Raw genomic sequence first — 19,280 nt, 5'->3', positions numbered from 1 at the left:
ATTTTCAGTAATATTCTTCGTTGTTGCAACAACGTCCTCACAATTCTTGCTCAAGAAGGAGAAGGCGATCAGTGTGCACAATACGACTGAAATCTCAAACGAAACACAGTCTACTTTCTCTAAATTATTTGTAAATTATTTATCGGTAGTGATTCATTCACTTCCAGAAAAACATTCAACACCATTTATTGTACTTTATCATGAAACCAATCCCTATTACTAAACCTTTATCTATCCGACAACAGACCACCAACAATTTTAACAGCCAAAGCTATAGAGAATGTAATGTTAATGATATTGACGACAACACCTCATTCATGCTGGATCACTGCATCATTGGATCCGTTCCTGCTTCATCAAATTTCAGCACAAAAAAGTCAATCAGCAGTTCTTTAACAAAAGATGCAAACGATTTCATTTCAAAGAAAACACAATCTCGTCCACCTCCAATCACCACATCATCTTCCTCCACTGCTCCCAGTTTTGAAAGACCCAACGTTCTTTCACCTACTCTCCAAACCAAACGAAAGTCGGCGAATCTTACCTCTCCTACCCTTTCCCCAAACTTTATTTCCTCAAATTCCCTTCAAGCTCATTCCAATCATGACAATGAAAAAATCATGTTAGATTTTTTTAACTTATTTCAAAAACAGCAAGCAAAAAGCAATGATGGGTCTGGCAACTCCTCTACAGATGAAGACGAATTGTGTATAAACATTTTATCTTCTTCACTGTCTGCTCATCAAGATTGGTCGAGAATGATCAATAAGGTTGACCATGCGCAACTCAAATCTCCCAGCGAATCATTCGACGAGAATGATCGACAATGTCAAAGTTTTCATTCTATCACCGAACTTGACAAGAAGAAAGCCAAAAGGAACTGGTTTAGGTTTATGAAAATTGAAAGCGACTCTTCGATTGAAGATGAAGAAAATTCTGATTCTGAAGAAGAGACAAAATCCAAATCCTCTTTGGATAAGAAAGAAATTCTGCTCTTATTTTTACTTCAGCATGTCGCTAAAGAATTAAACCCAGATATATCCTTCTTTTTAAATTTATGCAAACATTTGGGAAAACTCGGATACTTTTCAAACAAGATGTTAGACGAAAATTTCATCAAAACGCTCTGTAAAGATTTTATTCAGGATATTGCAGAGATATTTCCATCCACAGTTGATCACGAGACCTCTAAGGGTAAGATTGTGAGATCAGAAAGTCATGCATCTTACTTGTCAGAAATTTCACATTCCCCATCATCCTTGAGAGAAAATTTTGGTAGCCTAGATGAAGCTCCTGTTTTGGACTCAATGTTTTATAATACTAAGCGGCTAGAAGCTGACTATTGCCACTTTCAAAAGCTTGGAAAATCAAAACCATACTCTTCAATCATTAAGGCCACTCATAGAATTGATGGACGAGCGTATGCAATCAAAAAAGTTCATTTTCATTTTAAGAATACATTAGAGCTAGAACATGTTTATTCTTATGTTGTGAATGAAATTACAGCACTTGCAAAGCTTGATCACGAAAATGTAATTAGGTTTTACGCTGCTTGGTTTGAGCCTTCAAGAGAGAATGAATGTTCTCAACAAAAAGAAAACGATTCAACAAAGAATGATTTATCAAACGAAGTTGCAAGCCCTCTTATATGGAATGACACTCATACTATACTCCACAATTTGTTAGAACATGATTTTCAGGAAAAAGTTCCTCAAACAACATCGTCACAGCTCACCAATTCCATACAATTCGATTCGCCAAAAGCGCAACCTATTGATATACACTGTAAAAAAAATTCTTCTTCACCACCACCCAACATGTCATACCTAGAATTTGCTCTTGAACGAAAGAAAACACCAAACGCTACCAAAAAAACCTACATCGACACCGAAACACAGAACATCACTTCATCCGTTAAATCCATTCTACATGAGATGTTCAATGTAAATAACCAATTTGAAATGGTTTTGTATATTGTTATGCAGCTTTGTGAAGGAACTACCCTTGAAGATTGGTTAGCAGAGAAGAAGAAAAACAAAAAACTGAGTCACTTGCAAGAAGCACTTAGGTTGTTCAAACAGATTTTGAAAGGCGTGTGTCACATTCATGCTCACGGTTTAGTACACAAAAATCTTAAACCAAACAACATTTTTGTGTTGTCAAATGGAGTTATTAAGATTGCTGACTTTGGATTAGCGAAATATCTACAAGAATGTCTTCTCAATCACAATTGTAAAGAGGGTACCAACAAAAAAAAGCCTCATCATTCTACAGAACAAAGTTCATTGTATTCTAGTCCTGAACAAATATTTAACTCCAAGTTTGATCAAAAGGGGGACATATATAGTTTGGGTGTAATATTATTTGAGTTGCTCGCGCCTTCTTTTATAACAACTACGGAAAGAGTTCATGTTCTTTCACAACTCAGGAAGAAAGAATTCTCAGAAGAAATGATTAAGAGCTATCCAAGAGAGATTGAAATTGTAAAGCAGTGTTTAGACAAGCCAAATAATAGACCTACAGCCCAAGAGTTGTTTCACAAAATTAGTAGGCTCATCAAAGCATACAAGATTGAGGGAAAGTTTTCAAATTCGTCAAAAACAGCCTCTAATTACCACATGTTGTCGACCCCGAGTTTTCCGTCCTATGACACAATCAGAGAAAAGAATAGAATTATTGAGGAACAACAAAAACAAATTGAAATGTTGTTAGAACAACTTGAGAAGAAGAATTTGAATTCTAAATAATAACATTTTTGCTTAGTTTTTTAATTGATTTTAGTCCCTCTTCTCTTTTCTTGGCACGAATTCACAACACAGCACAAACCTGACAATTCTCAACACAATGACAAGAATGACAAAAACAATCCACAAAGCAACTCCTCCCAAAAAGCCCACCACCACCTTAGTTGGATAATACTCACAATCCTTATACTTGTACTCAAATTGACCATTCTTACTTTCAACTTCAAATAAACCAACATTTCCTGCAAAATCACCTTGAATTGATTTTACAGTAATTTCCATCGTTCCTTCTTTGTGTTGGTATTTGCATCCAAAGTGATCATGACCATTGAAAATATATTTTGGTTTGAGTTGATCCAAAAGTAGTTGTGAAACTCTTGGAGATAACATGTTTTGTTCAATCGGTAATCTATCGTCTCCGTCAGACCATCGAATGTAAGGTCTATCCACACATGCTCCTTTTGGTTTGTGAAGTGGAACATGAATAAAGAGTAGCACTTCCAAATCTTCTTTCATTTCTTGCTTCATTTTACGAACTTGTTCCACCATTTCCCAAGCCGCTTTGAATTCTGCCTTATCTTCACCTCCATCCAAAACCATTGAATTTAAAGTGACAGCAAGGACCTTCTTTTTACCATTTTCTAGAATAACATCTTTTCTATTTTGAACACCAAATGCAGCAATAAATCTCTGAACTCTAAAGAATGACGCCTCAATACCATAACCAATGTCATGGTTTCCTGTTAAATTTACCAAATAAGGAAAAGGTAAGTTCCGTAAAGAGTTTTCTGATCGAACATTTTTTTGTAAATATTCTTCTTCCTTCAAATCTCCACTCCTCAATTGCAACAATCGATTGAGCCATTTGAATAGTCCTGAGAAATTTCTGTTATATCTTTCCACTCGAATATCAAATTCCTCATTAGAGACATATTGTGAGGAAAATAAATCACCAAGCATGTAAATGGTATCGGGTTGAAGAAAGTAATGAACATTCTGAAAAATTAATGTAAAATAATAATCATTGAAATAATTATTTAAAAGACCGTATTGACCTGGTAATATTGGAGGGTGAAGAGGAATTTTAAATTGGGTGTGATGATCATTATGGGTGGATCAAACAAGATATAATATTATGAATGGACACAGAAGATTTGAATGGAAATTGAGGGGGATCCTTTTGCCCATACAAGTAATCCACATACCTTGATGATACACTTTAGTGTCGCCTTCCATTTGAGGATCAGCAATCAAAGCAATTCTTCGAGAAGTGGCAGATTTTGATGTTGACCAATGACAGGATAATGGTGAGAAGACCATGTAGGTCGCCATGTACACAACGGACAAGGTGACAAGAAGAGAGCCAAATGCCAATAATCGCAAACACCAGTTGGTGGATGACGATGAGGAGCTGCTGGCTAATGGTTGTTTGACCATTTTTTTGATTGTTGATTTGGGAGGAACCTTCCGATCAACACACACTCGGATTTCACACATCAACAAGATCTAGATTCCGAAGAAATACAAGAGTTTTATAATGAGGCAATAAATAATGATTTAAATTGGTCTTGTTGTGCATTGTGTCAAGTAGATAACACACAGATTTGTGTGTTCTTGAGCTTGTTATTTGTGCTTGTGGTCTTCTTCGTCATCCACAAGACAAGGATTATTTACAATCTTTCTACCATTCAATACCAAGAGGAAATAAATGGCAACAGTAATAGCAAGATAGAAAATGACAGAGAGTAAACCAGTGGTTAAACTTTCTAAGGGTAGAGGATAATCACGACGAAAAGTGAACATTCCAAAAGATAGTTGTGTGTGAATAATAGAAATATGTGTTTTTGAGATTCTATTTAAACGTTACATACCCGATGATGGTACTTTGGAAGCGCTGGCAGCAAGCATGAACAATGAAACGAAAAATCCATATTTCAAAACTGAGAAGAAAACATTGGATTGGTTTTCTTGCTCGAATGGAGATTTTCCTGAAGGCTTGACAATGTACTTTCCTAAAAGCAAATTGACAGAATCTTGCTTAATTCCGTCCTTGAAATTGTTCAAGTAGTATCTGGTAATAGAATTCACACCATCATTCAGCAATCCAGACCATGTTCTTGTACCAGTTCTGGTGAAATCAGCCTTAATAGCACCGGTTCCTGCATAAATAAGACTAATCCTATCTCCATTATCAGCCCAAACTATAATTTTCAATTCAGGTGTTTGTGAACATGCTGTCAAAGATCATTGGAGTAATACTTACTGTTTTGGAAGGTATGGTTCAATGCCTTGTAGTCAGTAACTTTCTGTTCGTTTGGTAACAATTTCAAAGTATGTAATTGCTCAGTTAACATAATTTTAGCAAAAACACTCTGGCAAACGTTGGTTCTATCCAAGCAGTCAATACAGTTGGAACGAATGATACCTGTTTGGTATTTCAAAATTTTACCGTCAGTAGTGTTCATATGGAAATATTGGTGCTCCTTCATGAGTGGTTCAACTTGGTCTGTCAATTCAGAGATAGCACTATAATTCATTGATTTACATTTGTGGTGGAAATCAAATGCAATATACTTAATCTTGTCTTTCTTGGTGTAATCATTACAGAGATTACGATATTCATCAGCCAATTTCTTTTCAGATCCTTTTTGATTAACTAAATTAACCATTACAATATTGGAGTAACGATCCAAAATATGGTCGAAATGCTTTTCGAATGGTTTTCCTGAAGCTTCTTTCTTCATCACAAAAGGTGGCTTGTATTGGATATTGGCTTTTTGGGACCAAATCAATGGAATACTACCACGGACTTGAATGTATGAAATAAAGTGGTTGCCATATTCAACAATCTGTTCAGTCTCAACAAAGTTTGCAACGTTTCCAAGCATGTCAGCACCTCTGATGTTGTATCTTGTTCCAACTCTCTTGCAACCCTTTCTCGATATGAGAGTTAGACTGAAGGTGCTATCGCCAACCTTGGCCTCCTTTGTTTCTACGACTGTTAATTAAAATCGGAAAATTTAATTCTCACTCGTAAAACATTTTCTGAATGAACTGTAGTACAACTTACATCCACGAATAAGTGGCACAAACCAGCCCTGAGCAACTTCTCCTTGTCTTGTAAAATCCGATGCCAAATATCCATTCCACAAGAAGTGTTCATCGGACTGTTATCCATCATCGTTGAAATTTAATTAGATCATCATATCCATTAAATTTAATTTCAATAGAAGCTGATTGAACAAACGAGTACTTACCTTTTCTCCAACATAATTCATTGATGGTGCCTGTTGGAACCAATTTTGAGTTGAAATGGTGGCATCATAGGTGTATGAAAAGTAAAAAGTTCCGTCATTCAAAATTGTAGTGAGGAGTTCCAAATACTTGCTCTCGTCAACAGCGTGCTGAGGAGCCACTGGTTTTTGATAATATGGAATGATCTTCACCTCGGAAACACAATAGATGGTATGGATTTTATCAATCTTGGCCACAGGTACACTCTCTTTTGCCACAACCAAGTAACGACCAGCCAACAATTGAATAGAACCTAAAACAGCACTCACCCGATGTAAAGGTTTAACGTCTACGGACTGTACATCCTTTGAATTGATCAAGCTCAACTTGTTGTTTGAGCGATTGATTTGAAGAGAGGCTTCTTTACCTCGAAGAATAAAACTCTCGGATGTTTCGAGCAAGTCAATTTGTTGTTCGCAAACTTTCATTTTTTTAGGTGTTGTTGATGATGTTTGCGGAATTAAAATATAACATGGCCAACAAACACTCGCGACATATTATGATTGACACTAGAGATTATCAGTCCGTCTGGGAATTGACTGGATCAAGCGAAGGTATAAGGAAAATGATGTTTTGTAAACTGATGCACACCAAGTTTTTGTAAAGACATGTCATTTTCGGTACTTTGTAATCAAAGATTAAAATCATACTTCCACAAAAATTTGTCGTCTTTACACATGATGAACGCACAACAGTGGGTCTCAAAAATTGAGAGCTCTCTTCCGTACTCTGCGAATGTCTTTCTTTACATCAACAATAAGAAACTGATCGAGACAGATTTTGCAGGAGATCGGGATCTTTTGTCTTTGGTTGCTCGTGAATTATTAGACGCCAACAAAACACCAAAAATTAGACATCAACGATTGGGTGTATGGTTGAGCATTGCGTATGGTATCCATAAAGACTTGCTGATCAAGTTGCTGCTCTCTCCCTGTGCTACTCTTTCCAAGTTGATCGCCTCTCATATTCATACGATATTGGATGAAAATGAAATATTGGATTTGTTTGATCATGAAGAGAAATTTATGGAAATGAATGAACGTACAAGATTGAATATCGAGAGGTGTATTCGTAAGAATTGTAAAGGTCTTATTGTAAGACTTGTAAAGAAATTAATGAATCGGGTTCAACCACGAGAATGTGTTCATTTGTTAGCTCATCTTCCATCCTTCACTCCGGATCAAGATTTACTCAAAGAATTGCAACCCATGAGAGTGCAAACTAGTGTATTGGTGAGAAAACATCCCAATGTAGTGGTCAAGCTATTGAGAGGCTATTTGGATGAGGTCGTGAATGCTTCTCCTAAGAATTTGAGAACCAAACGAGCGAGCAGTCTTCTTGGCACTCATTCATTCCTATTCTCTCAATTGATCAAGTATCGTTCTGAGGAGGCATGGAACATTGTGAATGAGTATTTGATTGAGCCAAGTGTACAAGAACAGCTTCCACCTTTGGATGGCTCTTCTTACTTGCAAGAACCTACTTTTTACAAACTTCCATCATTTACAGAAACTTTTGTAAGATGCATTCCATTGTTTACGAATCCACCAGTGTTACATTGCAACAAGTGGAATAGGATGACAGCCAATCAGATTGCAAGAATTGGCTGTTCTATTATTGAACACTTCAAATTTGAGCCCTCTCAACATGCCCAATCATTCATTGCCGATTTCTTTGAAGTGAATTCCAATAAGCAATTTCGAAAACGACGACTTGTATTTGAAAAGATGTTCTCAAATGGATTATCCAAAGAAAAGCTTGCTTATTGGATTTACGCGAATTGTGAGAATGAAAAAACTCCTCCAGAGTATCTCGCCAATTATCCTCCTGAAATTTCGAGTCAAGTCTCGAAAAAGATGTACGAAATTAGAAAAACTCAAACCTTTCAAAATGCAAGTGAAGAATCAGTGCATTGGAAGTATTTTTATGATCTAAATGATGAGACATTGTACAAACAATTCAAATCTGTCACTTCCAGTCCACAACCTGCAGAAAGATCACAGGTCATTCAAGATTTACTGTTTTGCGCCTTGTACTCTGGCGTGAAGGTGAAGGAAACACTCGAATGGTTGGAGACGAGACTCAAGAATGATGATGATACATGTCAAAATCTACTTTTTGTTATGAATTATTCCAACGTTCTCAATCAATTAGTAGTTCAAGCATTTAGAGACAAAGAATGCATCCAGAATTTCATCTCAATTTTTGAAAATAGTGTAACAAGAAAACCGAATCTTGCTGGAAGTGTGCAAAGATTTTACTCAACCCTCGTCAACCAATTGGCGTATGATATTGAGGTTGTGAAACCAGTCGTAGAGAGCAGCTTTTTGAAATCAATATTTAAAGATGCAACCGTTATCTTTAGTACCCTCTTAAAACCAGAAATTCACAAAACTTTATGGAATGTCATTTTACCGTCAGTCAAGAATCAGATCACAACGTCTGGTGACGTCGAAGCATTTAGCTCCTTTATAACCAACGTGGTTTCTCTAAAGAAACAAGAACACGTAAAGAAGGCATTCTCCACATTTTTCGATGAATGGTTCCATGAATGTGTGAAAAACATTTCGCACTTTCATAGGTTGGAGGATTTGATAGATATTTACATTTTCAAGCTCGATCCTAGCCCTTCAACAATCACCTCCAAAGTTCAACACTTGCTTAACGTGGACAGCAGATTAATAAGTATCAGCGCCATTCAGAGAGCCTTGTTAGGAAGAAACACTCACTTTGAGACCAATTTCCTTTACCAATACCTTAGAGATCACGCCATGAGTGTAGAAGAATTTGAAAATTTAACACCATTTTCTTCACAGACGGTAATGACTGTTTTCTCTGAATCTTGCATTACATTCCATCCAATTGTACTGAATGGCTTAAGACTTTATGAATATTCAACAAGGGAAGTCACACATCGATTGTTAAGCACATTTAAGGATCTATTAAGAAAGGTGGTGAAAACATCAGAAATTGAAAACATTTACCATCGACACTATCTTTCTCAGATTTCTCTAGTGAAGAAAACAATCAAAATGTTACGACACTTATGCGTTGAACAAGATGAGATGGACGATTTTTCTCAATTCCTGCAAGATCACATCTTGAAAAGAGACAAATATGAACAAACTAATGAGGACGAGACAGAAATATCCAATCTTGAAGACAATGCTGCGCGCTGCCTGGCAGAATTAGTAAGAGTCTATTCACAAGACCCAACACAATATTTTGATTGGATTCTTGAAAACATCAGCTCAGAAAACGTTCTCTATTATTCTTCATCTCTTTATAGAATATCTACATTCATGAATGCACAACCGTTCATACAGAAATACTGTGTCATGTTGAAAGAAAAATTCGACTCACTGTCACAGTCTTCTTCACAACAAGCTCCAAAGAACTTTTCAATTTCCATTCAAAAATTATTCATTTCTCTATTGAAGAATTATATTGAATATCCTGTGAAACATCCAATCATGGACTCTATTTCGAATTTATTGATTTATTTATGGGAGAAAAATCTTCACAAGGATGTACAAGTGAAACTCGTAGAAACAGCACTCAAGGCAACAAAATATTGCCAAACACAAGATTTATTCAATACATTCAAAAAGATCTTCCAAGATGCCCTCTCTCACAAGTATTCTGAAGTTGTGACTCATCAAGTATCCTATTCCAGATCAAACAATTTACAAGTTGCCCGTGATCTCTTCACTCTCAATTTGAATGCTCTCAACCACACAGATGCAGCCATTCAGACCAAAGTATGGGCTCTCACATCCAATGCAGTTTCAGCATTTGATGTCTCTGCCATTACACCAACGTTCCATCCATTTGATGTGTTTCAAAATTATATCATTTCTGCTGCATTAACTTTCAATATGGCTCAAAAACACGACATTTCCAACACTGCCATCGATGTGTTGCTCAATGAACTTGATGGTAACAATCCAGGAGATATTTGTCAAATACTATTTGAGAAGATTATTACACCTTTAATGACAGAGGAACAATTCCAAGTATTGGATCGTGAAACCTACAATGCAACCACTCCCGTGTGGGATAGACCTGTCTCTCAGCGTGTGCAACATTTGGCACATTCCATTGCTCATCGTCTGGCTAGCAAATTTGATGCGATTCATCCTGACACTTTAAAAGATATTCAAAACAAACTCGTCTTGCCATGGATTGAACTCTGTAAGAAGAGTCCCTTTGTAGAGAATCGAATTCCATATGTTTCTTTAATTTCCAGTGCCACTAATTGGAAGAGCAAAGATTCCGTTATTGAAAATTGCGTAAAACGTGTCGTTGATTATTTGAAGGATGTGAAAGAGCCACTTCGTTCAGTGTATCTTGTTCAAATTGCCTCAAATGTTTCAACTTGCATTTTCCATGATGAGATGGAAATGTTCTCACAAACAATGACTATTCTTGAAGCTATTGGTGATGTGATTGAGAATGAAATACATTATAGTGATGAAGAAGTTTTAATGGCGAGTGGAATTCTCGTAACGTTGAGTCCCAATGATCGTACACGGGACTTGTTGAGAAAGGTGAGAAGAAAGCAGAATGCCCTTATTAAGATTTTGGTTCTCTAATTAAATGATTGATCAACGAGCTGAGTGTTCCTGTTGTTGTTACGGAGCTACGATCAGCCATGGTTGTCAGCAATCAAAAAAATCGTTTTTTGTCATCACCACCTCCTCCATCCTTTTCACACAAAACAGGCCAACAACCTTTCCGACAAAAAAACAGATCCTTTCTTCAGAATCTCCTTCCCCCTATCTTCGGTTGAAACCGATCAGTTCCATCAGTATACTCCTCTCTCGTTTCTCATCACGCCTCCCTCGAATTTCAATGAACAATCCTCATCATCAGCCGCCATTATCATCACATCCTTCTCCTACTCAGCCATTGATGACACCGTCATCATTTCATCATCATCAACACCACCACCACTTGGTGGATGAAGATGATCTTTCCTCATTATTTCCAACACTCAATACGGAAGAAGAAAACACAACAACAGCATTGGTGTCATTGTCAAACACAACGTCAAAATCAAATTTACAGAAAGCAGCAACTGCACAGACATCCACGTTCGATACATCTGCCTCGGAAGAATTGAACAACAAGCAAACAGCAGCGATGGATTCTTCCCATGTACCCATTTCATGTCATGAAGAAGATACTTTCTTAATTCCTCAAATACCGATGAATAATATGACTACTACTACTTCACGGAAACAGCAACAACAAGCAATATCATCAACGAATGTGACGAAGACGACGACGACGATGAAGACTCATCCCTCTTCTTCTTCTTTCTCTTCTCAACAACACCATCAAGACACTAATAATAATCGAGGCAAGTCAAGTTCTTGCACACAATCCAATCATGTCAATTCAGTCTCTTCTTCTTCTTCGACACGTCCACTCACACTCATGGTGAAATATATAAATTCTAATAATGGGAAAGAATTGTACAGTACATTAATAAGAATGGAGAAATATCCTGAATCGTTGGAGTTGGTGCAACAAGTCACATTGAAAAGGTGGAATGATAAGTGTGAAATTGTGAATTCAAATTTACAGAGTCATCTCAACAAACACCAAACTTCTTCTCAACCCTCAACGACCTTAACAACAAGCTCGTCATCAATTTGGAAAAAGCGAGAAGAACCATTTTCAAGAATTAGAGTTCAATGCACGGATCGATTTAATTCCAGAATTCAACTGGATTTAGACAATATGTTTTTGAAAGATTTTAATCTGAAAGAGAATGATTTACTGTGGGTCCTTGTTTGAGTACTATTGTTGATGTTCATCAATAAACTCGCTGGCAAATTTTGGCTCGAGTTAAACCACTGTGTGTCACTCTTAATTTCGTAACATTTTGAAAAGGGGATTATAACATATAAACACCAAGTTCAACTTTTGCTTGAACCTGTTGAAATCTTTTTTCTCCGAGATAGAACATGAAGGATGCTTTTGAATTAATTTATGAAATTTATTGTTGTTTTATTTATGCAGTAAGGATCAACTTTGGCTTGGCAGCAGTGAATCTGGTCTTGTTTTGCTTTTCAATCTTCTTCTTCTTCCAGATAGGTGGGAACTTAACCTCTGGATCGGAGAAGGTTTGAATGTGAGCTCTCTTTGGCTCTTGGATGAGTTCAGCCTTTCTGACGTGGATAGAGAAGAATCTGGCCATGTGTCTGGAAGCCATCTCGTCGTACATTTGCTTGACAGCACCAGAGACAGATGTATCACGGTATTCCTTGTACATGTTTCTAATGTTAGATCTGCTGTTGTATCTGATCCAAACACCAAAGTTCTTGACAGTACCTGGTTGAGCTTCCTTAACTTCCTTCAAGGAAACAATTTCACCGTTGGCCTTCTTCAACTTATTGATTCTGCTCATGAAATACCAGAAACGAGATCTAGCAATGACCTTGTTTGGAGCAAAGATTTGCATTCTGAAGAGTGGTGGTCTCTCATCAGAGCTTCCTGGAAGCTTTCTAGCAATGATTTCGTAGTGATGGATTTGGTTCTTGGCTCCAGTATTGCTGACTTGAGTAGTTTGTTTAGCCATGATGAAATGATGTGGGTTTTTGGCGTATTTTTTTTCAACAAAATTTTCAAAAAATATTGGTCAACCAAATAATATTTTTTACAACGCGAGCCAAAAAGTAGTCTTTTTCTGAGGACACAAAGAAAATCACCCTTTTGACCTCAGAAAATTCTGTCTTCTGGATCAATAAAGTTCGTTTAGTTTTGTAACACGTTTTCAATACGAAACATGCTAAAGTAATTGGATGTCAAAATCATGAAGGTGTGTTGTCAAAGGAAAGACAGAAAAAAATGCCACGAACTGCACAACCTCCTACCGACAGTGTTGTGGAGGTTATTATCGTGAATGATGACTCACAAACTCCGACAACCCCTTCAAACCGAAATAATTTCAACAAGGACAATGAAATTACAGAAAATATTGAGAATCGTATGGATTCGAGCGTGATAGAATTATCTCTTGAACGAGAGCAAAAAGTTATTGATTTAGAAGCTAGTGACGATCCGAACGATCACCAATTAGTGGATAAAAGTAACGAAAATGTATCCAAAGAAAACCATCAAGAAAACACAAGCCCTATTCTTGCAACAAGAAGAATTCCTACGCCAAGCATAATACCCGATGAAACTATTGAAATGACAAATTCTCAAGAACCATCTCTCCAATCAATGAAATTACAAACGGAGCAGCCAACATCAACTACTGATTTAGTTAATTTATTACAAATGACCAACTCTGCAGTTAACTCTAAAGAAACGCCTGGAGAGTTGGAAAAATTGAAACTCGAGAAGGGAAGCAAGAAAAAACCAAAACCTTCACGCCCTTCCATTCGTTCAACAAATAGCTCCGAAGAGAATTCTAACATTAAGATCACCTTCTCAAATATTGGAGTTCACGTTGTGGAAAAAATTCAAAAATTACTTGAAGAAGAATATGTGAAAAACGATTCAAAAAAGCCAAAACGTAAAACGAAATCATTATGCTCTGGAACAATTGAAGCAAATCCGTTGTTTATTACTGAAAAGATTAATTTTGATGAAAAATATTTGAAACACTTAAATATTCAAGTAGAAGAGAGTTCCTCAGAGGAAGAATCAACACTCAACTCTAATTCTAACCAAACAAACAAAACCTGTTACAATTGTTTGGGATTTGGACATATTTTAGCAGATTGTCCCTATGAGCTCGATTTTGAAGAAATTGATAAAAACAGGGATACATTTAGGAAAAAACCTGAACGTCGAATATTCGAAGTATTTGGCCAATCATCTAAACGAAATGAAAAAAAGACGCCTCTAGACATCAAGAATTTTGCTGTAAAGTTATCAGAAAAAGCGAAAAAGAAAACTTCTCCGTCAGTATTGGAATCATACAAAGGCGACACTCCTCAGAATAAGATTCATGAGAAAGATGTTGGAACTGTGAGTGAGGAATTCCTATATGGAGGAAATCCAATTGAAGCCAGCAATTTTGAAGAGAAGAAACAAAAATTATCTAAAGTTTTTACACGCTTAAAAGAACATAAGGAATTTGAAAAGAAGAGAAAATTCGACCAATTCTCCAAAGATGATCATGACTATATTCACATTCACGACTCACAAGACAAGTATCCTTCACAGGGCAAATCAAAAAAGAGCAAAGAACAATATCACAAGAAAAGAAAGCAGTCTTATGATAAGAGTGATGATGATGGTGAAAATTTGGATGTTCGAAAAAGGTATGATTTCAGAGAAAGCAGTGGAGGAGGAGGTAGAGGTGGAAACATCAATTCTCGCAATAGATATTCTGGTTCATCAGACAGAGATCGATATTACTATGAGGACAATCCTAACGACTATTATTATGGTGATGATTATGAACGCCGTTATGACGACCAACGAAGATATTACGGTAATGACAACTCTTCACGGAATAGTCCATCTAAGAAATATAACGACTCAAAGAATCAATCAAACAATCAGAAACAAAATTCTAAAAATCAATCGAACAAAAAGAATCAAAAAAGAAAATAATGCACAACGAGGTATCAGTGAAAATGACGTTTTTACAGTAAGGAACATCATTGGTTCATTGCTACTGAGTTCTATCTTATGATCATCATCATGATGTTTATTTTCAGACATTTCCCTTATTAGTAGACAAGTTACTGCCAAGTCAAAACTCTCTTCATATCGATCTGAATTTTCAAAATAAGGTATTCCTAACGAACGGGCATAATTCTCAGCCTGGCTTTGACACTTTTATGAGTTAAATCACATTTGGTCTCCAATATTATGCATTTCACATTTGGAATACAGAATTCTTTGATCTTGTTGAGCTGTTTGTGTAAATTATCAAATGTACATTTTGAATCGACATTGGAATATGCAGATTCATATATTACATACCCAAACACATGAATTGAAAATAATATTGTTATGAAAACAAGGTTCTATTCACAAAGAGCCACCCCAAAGTAGTAATCAGAGTCTGCCATAATGACACGGTTTCCCAAGACTTCAATTTTCCTTGGTTCTAACTCCTTGTACAAATATCGATAATTTTCAGACTCTTGATGTCCAAGTCTGCCATCACTTCCACATCCAAAGCTCAACAAGGAATTATCAGCCGTTTGTGCGAAATTATGGATTCCTCCTGGAACCAAGTGCTTGATTTTTACTCCATTCTCCAATTCAATTTTAACAGGAACTGGTTGATCATCAGTGGTATGGGTACCCAGCTTGTATTTGTAGCCAGAACCAAAGGTATGCATGAAACCATTCGAGTCCAACACCATGCCGTGACAATGATGTGACGAGCCTCTAGAACATGCGACTTGAACTGCCTCTATTGGTTGAGAAAAAGAAAGTTTCGTTGGCATGTGTCCATTCTTGTTTCTCACATTCCCAATCCCGAGTTGATAACATGCATTTGATCCAAATCCGAAGACATCTCCGTTAGATGCAATCGCCAACGTTGAGTCATATCCCAAATCAATGTCTTTAAACTCAGAAATTGTTTCAGATCCATTCGAAATCACTAATTGAGTGAATTCGTTCAAATCACAATTTTCTTCTTGGAAACCACATTTATGGAACGTGTTCTTTCCGATCATGAAAGCATGACCTTTTCTTGTCAAAGCACACGAGTAACCATTTCCAGCACGAATGGAAACCACCTCGTCATCACTCGCACAAGGCACTTGAAATGGTGTTGGTTTTGTCAAGTTCAAACTCTGACTCAATTTTCCCCACAATAGGACAGAAGAATTCGATTCTCCATTCCTAACCAAACATGAGCCATGCCTATAACCAGCAGCAATTGAAATTGCGTTTGAAATGCAAGTAATCTTTACAGGAGTACTCAGCCGATCCTTCTCATCGCCCATTCCGAGACGAAAATCCTGACCCTTTCCCAAGGCATAGACCTTTCCCCGATCGTCCATCAATAGCAAAAAGCTTCCACCAGCACTCACTTGGATGACTCTTGTATGGAAGAGAGGTGATGGAGATATGGTTAGACCCGAAGAAGAGGAAGCCTTCTTCTCACTGCTAGTGGCTATCAAGTGGGGTGTGTTGGATTGAATACGATCTTTGACTCCGATCGCTCCCCAAAAGTAGACGTGAGAAATCAAGCCTGAAGAAGTTGTAGTGTTGTTGGTGGAGATTGACATTTTTTGTTGTTGGCGCCAATATCTTTGGAGATGGAATTTGGATCAACTTGAAATGATTGAACCTTAATCCACATGAAAGACTGAAGATTATTCTATTGCACGCGAGTATAATGTGGTAATGACAAATGAATAACAGATCGATCAAGTGAAACCGTGCGAAATGATGAACAAACAAAACCGAATTAATGTATATTATTTTTAATTTCCTCCAACAACTCGCGCAACACGTTCAACAACACCTTCTGATGCTCATCCGACTTGCGTTGCTGTTCCTGCAACACATTCAACATTTCCTGTTGCCGTTCGTCTGACTTTTTGGCAAAATTGTTAAGGTCCAAAAGAGCCTTTTGAATGATGATAAGGCTCGACATTGGTTAGGGCGGATTCTATCTCATCAAACTCAGCTCATCACATCTCCTGGTGAGAGTTCTTTCTTGTTTGTGGTTGATGAAGTTCCTTTTTGTTTGAATTCTTTCTTTTAAAACAAAAGTTGAAAAAAATGTTCAAACGAAATATGGGAGCAAAGGCACCACAAAAAGAACAACAACCTGCAGCTCAGACAACCTTGAGTGTCATGGAAGGATTTTTGTGTCGATTTTTGGAAGGTTGTGTGAGAGGAATTTGTGATGTTTTTATTGAAACAATTTCTCATCCGGTTTTGGCTGGCTTGTTGCGATATATCAAGTAAGTGAGAGATTAATATGACGGAATATTGAACACATGATCGGAACAATATGAACAAAATATTATTCTAAATTTGATGACGGTACCATGTGATGATGACAATTGGAAATTTTCCAATCAACTTGCAAAACACATTCTTTCATTATATTGTATTATTAATAATTATAATAATAATTGGTAGAATTATTGGACCAGTTTATGTACCAAAGATTTATGCTCACTACCGACATCCTCAACCAACAAATCAATAATTCCAAAAAATATGATAATAATTTATTGTTGTTGTCTCTTACACAAAAAAGCATTCCATCCAAGTGCTACTGTATTTACAAATAAAACTCGATAAATAGGAGGTATTACTAATGTATCAATGGATTCCATCATTCACAAATATGACAATTTTGGAAATTACTAGTTCACATACAGTATACCTGAAAACAAGTCAATACTTACAATAATAATTAATAGCTTGAGCAAAAGGCCACATTTTCAAGCTAACACTGTAGGAGGCCAGAAAATCTTTTTGAAATTTAAATGTTAACACTTGCCACAAGGACATTCCATTCTTTCGGAACTCATCAAAATAAGACGGTGTTTTAGAATCTGGCATGTAATAATCCACAGTCGTATTTACGAGATAAAACGTTGAAATAATTGCAGGTGAGTATGAAAAAGCTTCAGTCACCACTCTCTTGAGAACAGTGTGAGCTCGTTCTTTGGCTGTCATGGTTGCTTGAAACGGGAAAGCATGTTCCATAATACGAAACCAATTGTGCAAAATTGGTCCCAAGACAATAGTTCCATAGGCAAACATCTTTAGAGACCGAATGAGGGAATGTTGTGTTGCATCGTTTTTGGATGATGAATTATGCACAATCAGGTTTTGAGTAATGGCATCTCCTAAACAAGTGATAACACCACAGGATATCGATTTTGTTTTCACTGGATGCTCTATTAATAATTCCGAATATCGTCGGATTAGATACATGATAACGTTAAAGATTACACACAGAAAGAGAGAAGGGAAAAGCTCTCTAGTGTTGTCTCAATTTTTTTATTGTTTCACGACAATACCACCGAAATGCGAGGAGTCTCGAGATCCTCAGAATTCCAACGTCTGCGGTTTGTATCCTCCTGATAATCGGATTTAGTGAAGACAAGCAACGTACGTGAGATGAGCGGTAAAGGTTGTGGTGACGTTTATTCAAATAAGGTGGTTTACAACTGAACGCAGTGTGTGTGACATGTGCATGATCATTCCATGCCTTGATAGACTAATTTAATGATCGATCAGAGATGCTTATTGATTCTCAGAAGGTGAAAAACTATTCTGAATTCTTTCTTGATTGGTATCATCTGGAGAGGATTGATCTTCTTCCTCTTGTTGATTGCAAGAAAATACTTGTTCTTTTCCCTTAATCACATCATACAGATAAGAGGTTGCACTCAAAAACTCTCTTAAACTCAATTGTTGTTGTTCTGAAGATCCAACAATAGGTGCTATTTGCAATAAGGCTTCAACCAAAATCTGTGTACCTTCCATTCGATAGCCTCGAATAATTTGTTCCTTCTCGACACGCATATACCAACACAAGGCTATTAATTCATGTTTTGGGACATATTTCAAGTATTCCGAAGTTCCACATCCCATTAATTGTCTAATCGTGTATTCCATACCACATGTTGTAATCAGAGCCTTCAAAGCATCTTTGAGCGATGGGTGGTGCATGTGTTGATTCATGGAGTGATTATTGTTGATATCGCAGTGGTTGTTGCTGTTGTCTGAAGAAATCCATTCTGGAGAGGACGATGCAATGAAGGAGGTGTTAGGACTCATGAGGATGCGGTTATTATGTATTGATTTTCAAATCAAGTGTATGAAACAATTTGAAGGTTTGTAGGGTTTGAAAAGGCTTGTGAGTATATTGTGGTGGTGGTGGTGGTGGTGGTGGTGACAAGACTATTTGAATGATGATGGTTGAGTGTTTTTTTTTGAATGTCATGCCATTTGGTTGCCGCCTTTGCTCGTTTCCTTAATAAACGGAACAACAGAGGTTGTAAAAGAAGAGTACTGACAAGCCTTTTCAAACACTTGTTCAAGGGTCTTGAATTCTCCATACTCTCGAGAGGGTGACCATATTCGACAACAAATATCATGTATGAACAAATAGCATTCTGACAAAATGTAAATGATATAAAGTTTGCAAAAGCCTACAAGGAGGATTGAAGACTTGAACAATGGGGAACATGTTCTTTGGGATGTGTTGTTGGAACCTTCTACTGGACAACAAATTTGGTCAAAGTCAGCAATTTCCAAATTAGAACTTCACTTCTTGTT

General features: G+C 36.8%; 11 protein-coding genes across 11 annotated transcripts; 5 read left to right on the top strand and 6 right to left on the bottom strand.

Moving 5' to 3' along the window:
• Positions 1–200: 200 nt before the first annotated feature.
• FDP41_013503 (uncharacterized protein) lies at positions 201–2,747 on the top strand (the record flags this gene model as incomplete). The annotated part of the gene is made up of 1 exon (XM_044704141.1): positions 201–2,747. The coding sequence occupies one exon, from the start codon at positions 201–203 to the stop codon at positions 2,745–2,747; it is 2,547 nt and encodes an 848-aa protein (XP_044565002.1).
• Positions 2,748–2,777: 30 nt separating this feature from the next.
• FDP41_013502 (uncharacterized protein) lies at positions 2,778–4,181 on the bottom strand (the record flags this gene model as incomplete). Its single annotated transcript, XM_044704140.1, has 2 exons — positions 2,778–3,799; positions 3,950–4,181. The coding sequence occupies 2 exons, from the start codon at positions 4,179–4,181 to the stop codon at positions 2,778–2,780; spliced, it is 1,254 nt and encodes a 417-aa protein (XP_044565001.1).
• Positions 4,182–4,367: 186 nt separating this feature from the next.
• On the bottom strand, positions 4,368–6,466 carry FDP41_013501 (uncharacterized protein; the record flags this gene model as incomplete). Its single annotated transcript, XM_044704139.1, has 5 exons — positions 4,368–4,510; positions 4,616–4,945; positions 5,008–5,742; positions 5,815–5,911; positions 6,002–6,466. 5 exons carry the CDS (start codon positions 6,464–6,466, stop codon positions 4,368–4,370), a joined length of 1,770 nt encoding a protein of 589 aa, XP_044565000.1.
• Positions 6,467–6,715: 249 nt separating this feature from the next.
• FDP41_013500 (uncharacterized protein) lies at positions 6,716–10,633 on the top strand (the record flags this gene model as incomplete). The annotated part of the gene is made up of 1 exon (XM_044704138.1): positions 6,716–10,633. The coding sequence occupies one exon, from the start codon at positions 6,716–6,718 to the stop codon at positions 10,631–10,633; it is 3,918 nt and encodes a 1,305-aa protein (XP_044564999.1).
• A 259-nt stretch (positions 10,634–10,892) lies between these two features.
• On the top strand, positions 10,893–11,843 carry FDP41_013499 (uncharacterized protein; the record flags this gene model as incomplete). Its single annotated transcript, XM_044704135.1, has 1 exon — positions 10,893–11,843. One exon carries the CDS (start codon positions 10,893–10,895, stop codon positions 11,841–11,843), a length of 951 nt encoding a protein of 316 aa, XP_044564998.1.
• Positions 11,844–12,060: 217 nt separating this feature from the next.
• On the bottom strand, positions 12,061–12,627 carry FDP41_013498 (uncharacterized protein; the record flags this gene model as incomplete). Its single annotated transcript, XM_044704134.1, has 1 exon — positions 12,061–12,627. The coding sequence occupies one exon, from the start codon at positions 12,625–12,627 to the stop codon at positions 12,061–12,063; it is 567 nt and encodes a 188-aa protein (XP_044564997.1).
• A 269-nt stretch (positions 12,628–12,896) lies between these two features.
• Positions 12,897–14,618, top strand: FDP41_013497 (uncharacterized protein; the record flags this gene model as incomplete). Its single annotated transcript, XM_044704133.1, has 1 exon — positions 12,897–14,618. One exon carries the CDS (start codon positions 12,897–12,899, stop codon positions 14,616–14,618), a length of 1,722 nt encoding a protein of 573 aa, XP_044564996.1.
• Positions 14,619–15,037: 419 nt separating this feature from the next.
• FDP41_013496 (uncharacterized protein) lies at positions 15,038–16,258 on the bottom strand (the record flags this gene model as incomplete). The annotated part of the gene is made up of 1 exon (XM_044704132.1): positions 15,038–16,258. One exon carries the CDS (start codon positions 16,256–16,258, stop codon positions 15,038–15,040), a length of 1,221 nt encoding a protein of 406 aa, XP_044564995.1.
• A 499-nt stretch (positions 16,259–16,757) lies between these two features.
• On the top strand, positions 16,758–17,193 carry FDP41_013495 (uncharacterized protein; the record flags this gene model as incomplete). Its single annotated transcript, XM_044704131.1, has 2 exons — positions 16,758–16,942; positions 17,124–17,193. The coding sequence occupies 2 exons, from the start codon at positions 16,758–16,760 to the stop codon at positions 17,191–17,193; spliced, it is 255 nt and encodes an 84-aa protein (XP_044564994.1).
• Positions 17,194–17,215: 22 nt separating this feature from the next.
• On the bottom strand, positions 17,216–17,930 carry FDP41_013494 (uncharacterized protein; the record flags this gene model as incomplete). The annotated part of the gene is made up of 2 exons (XM_044704130.1): positions 17,216–17,301; positions 17,396–17,930. The coding sequence occupies 2 exons, from the start codon at positions 17,928–17,930 to the stop codon at positions 17,216–17,218; spliced, it is 621 nt and encodes a 206-aa protein (XP_044564993.1).
• A 312-nt stretch (positions 17,931–18,242) lies between these two features.
• Positions 18,243–18,779, bottom strand: FDP41_013493 (uncharacterized protein; the record flags this gene model as incomplete). Its single annotated transcript, XM_044704129.1, has 1 exon — positions 18,243–18,779. One exon carries the CDS (start codon positions 18,777–18,779, stop codon positions 18,243–18,245), a length of 537 nt encoding a protein of 178 aa, XP_044564992.1.
• Positions 18,780–19,280: the final 501 nt, after the last annotated feature.

The sequence above is a fragment of the Naegleria fowleri genome, assembly GCF_008403515.1.
Source record: "Naegleria fowleri strain ATCC 30894 chromosome Unknown tig19, whole genome shotgun sequence".
NCBI classification, from domain to species: domain Eukaryota; phylum Heterolobosea; class Eutetramitea; order Acrasida; family Naegleriidae; genus Naegleria; species Naegleria fowleri.
This window is presented reverse-complemented; position numbering and strand designations above follow the sequence as displayed.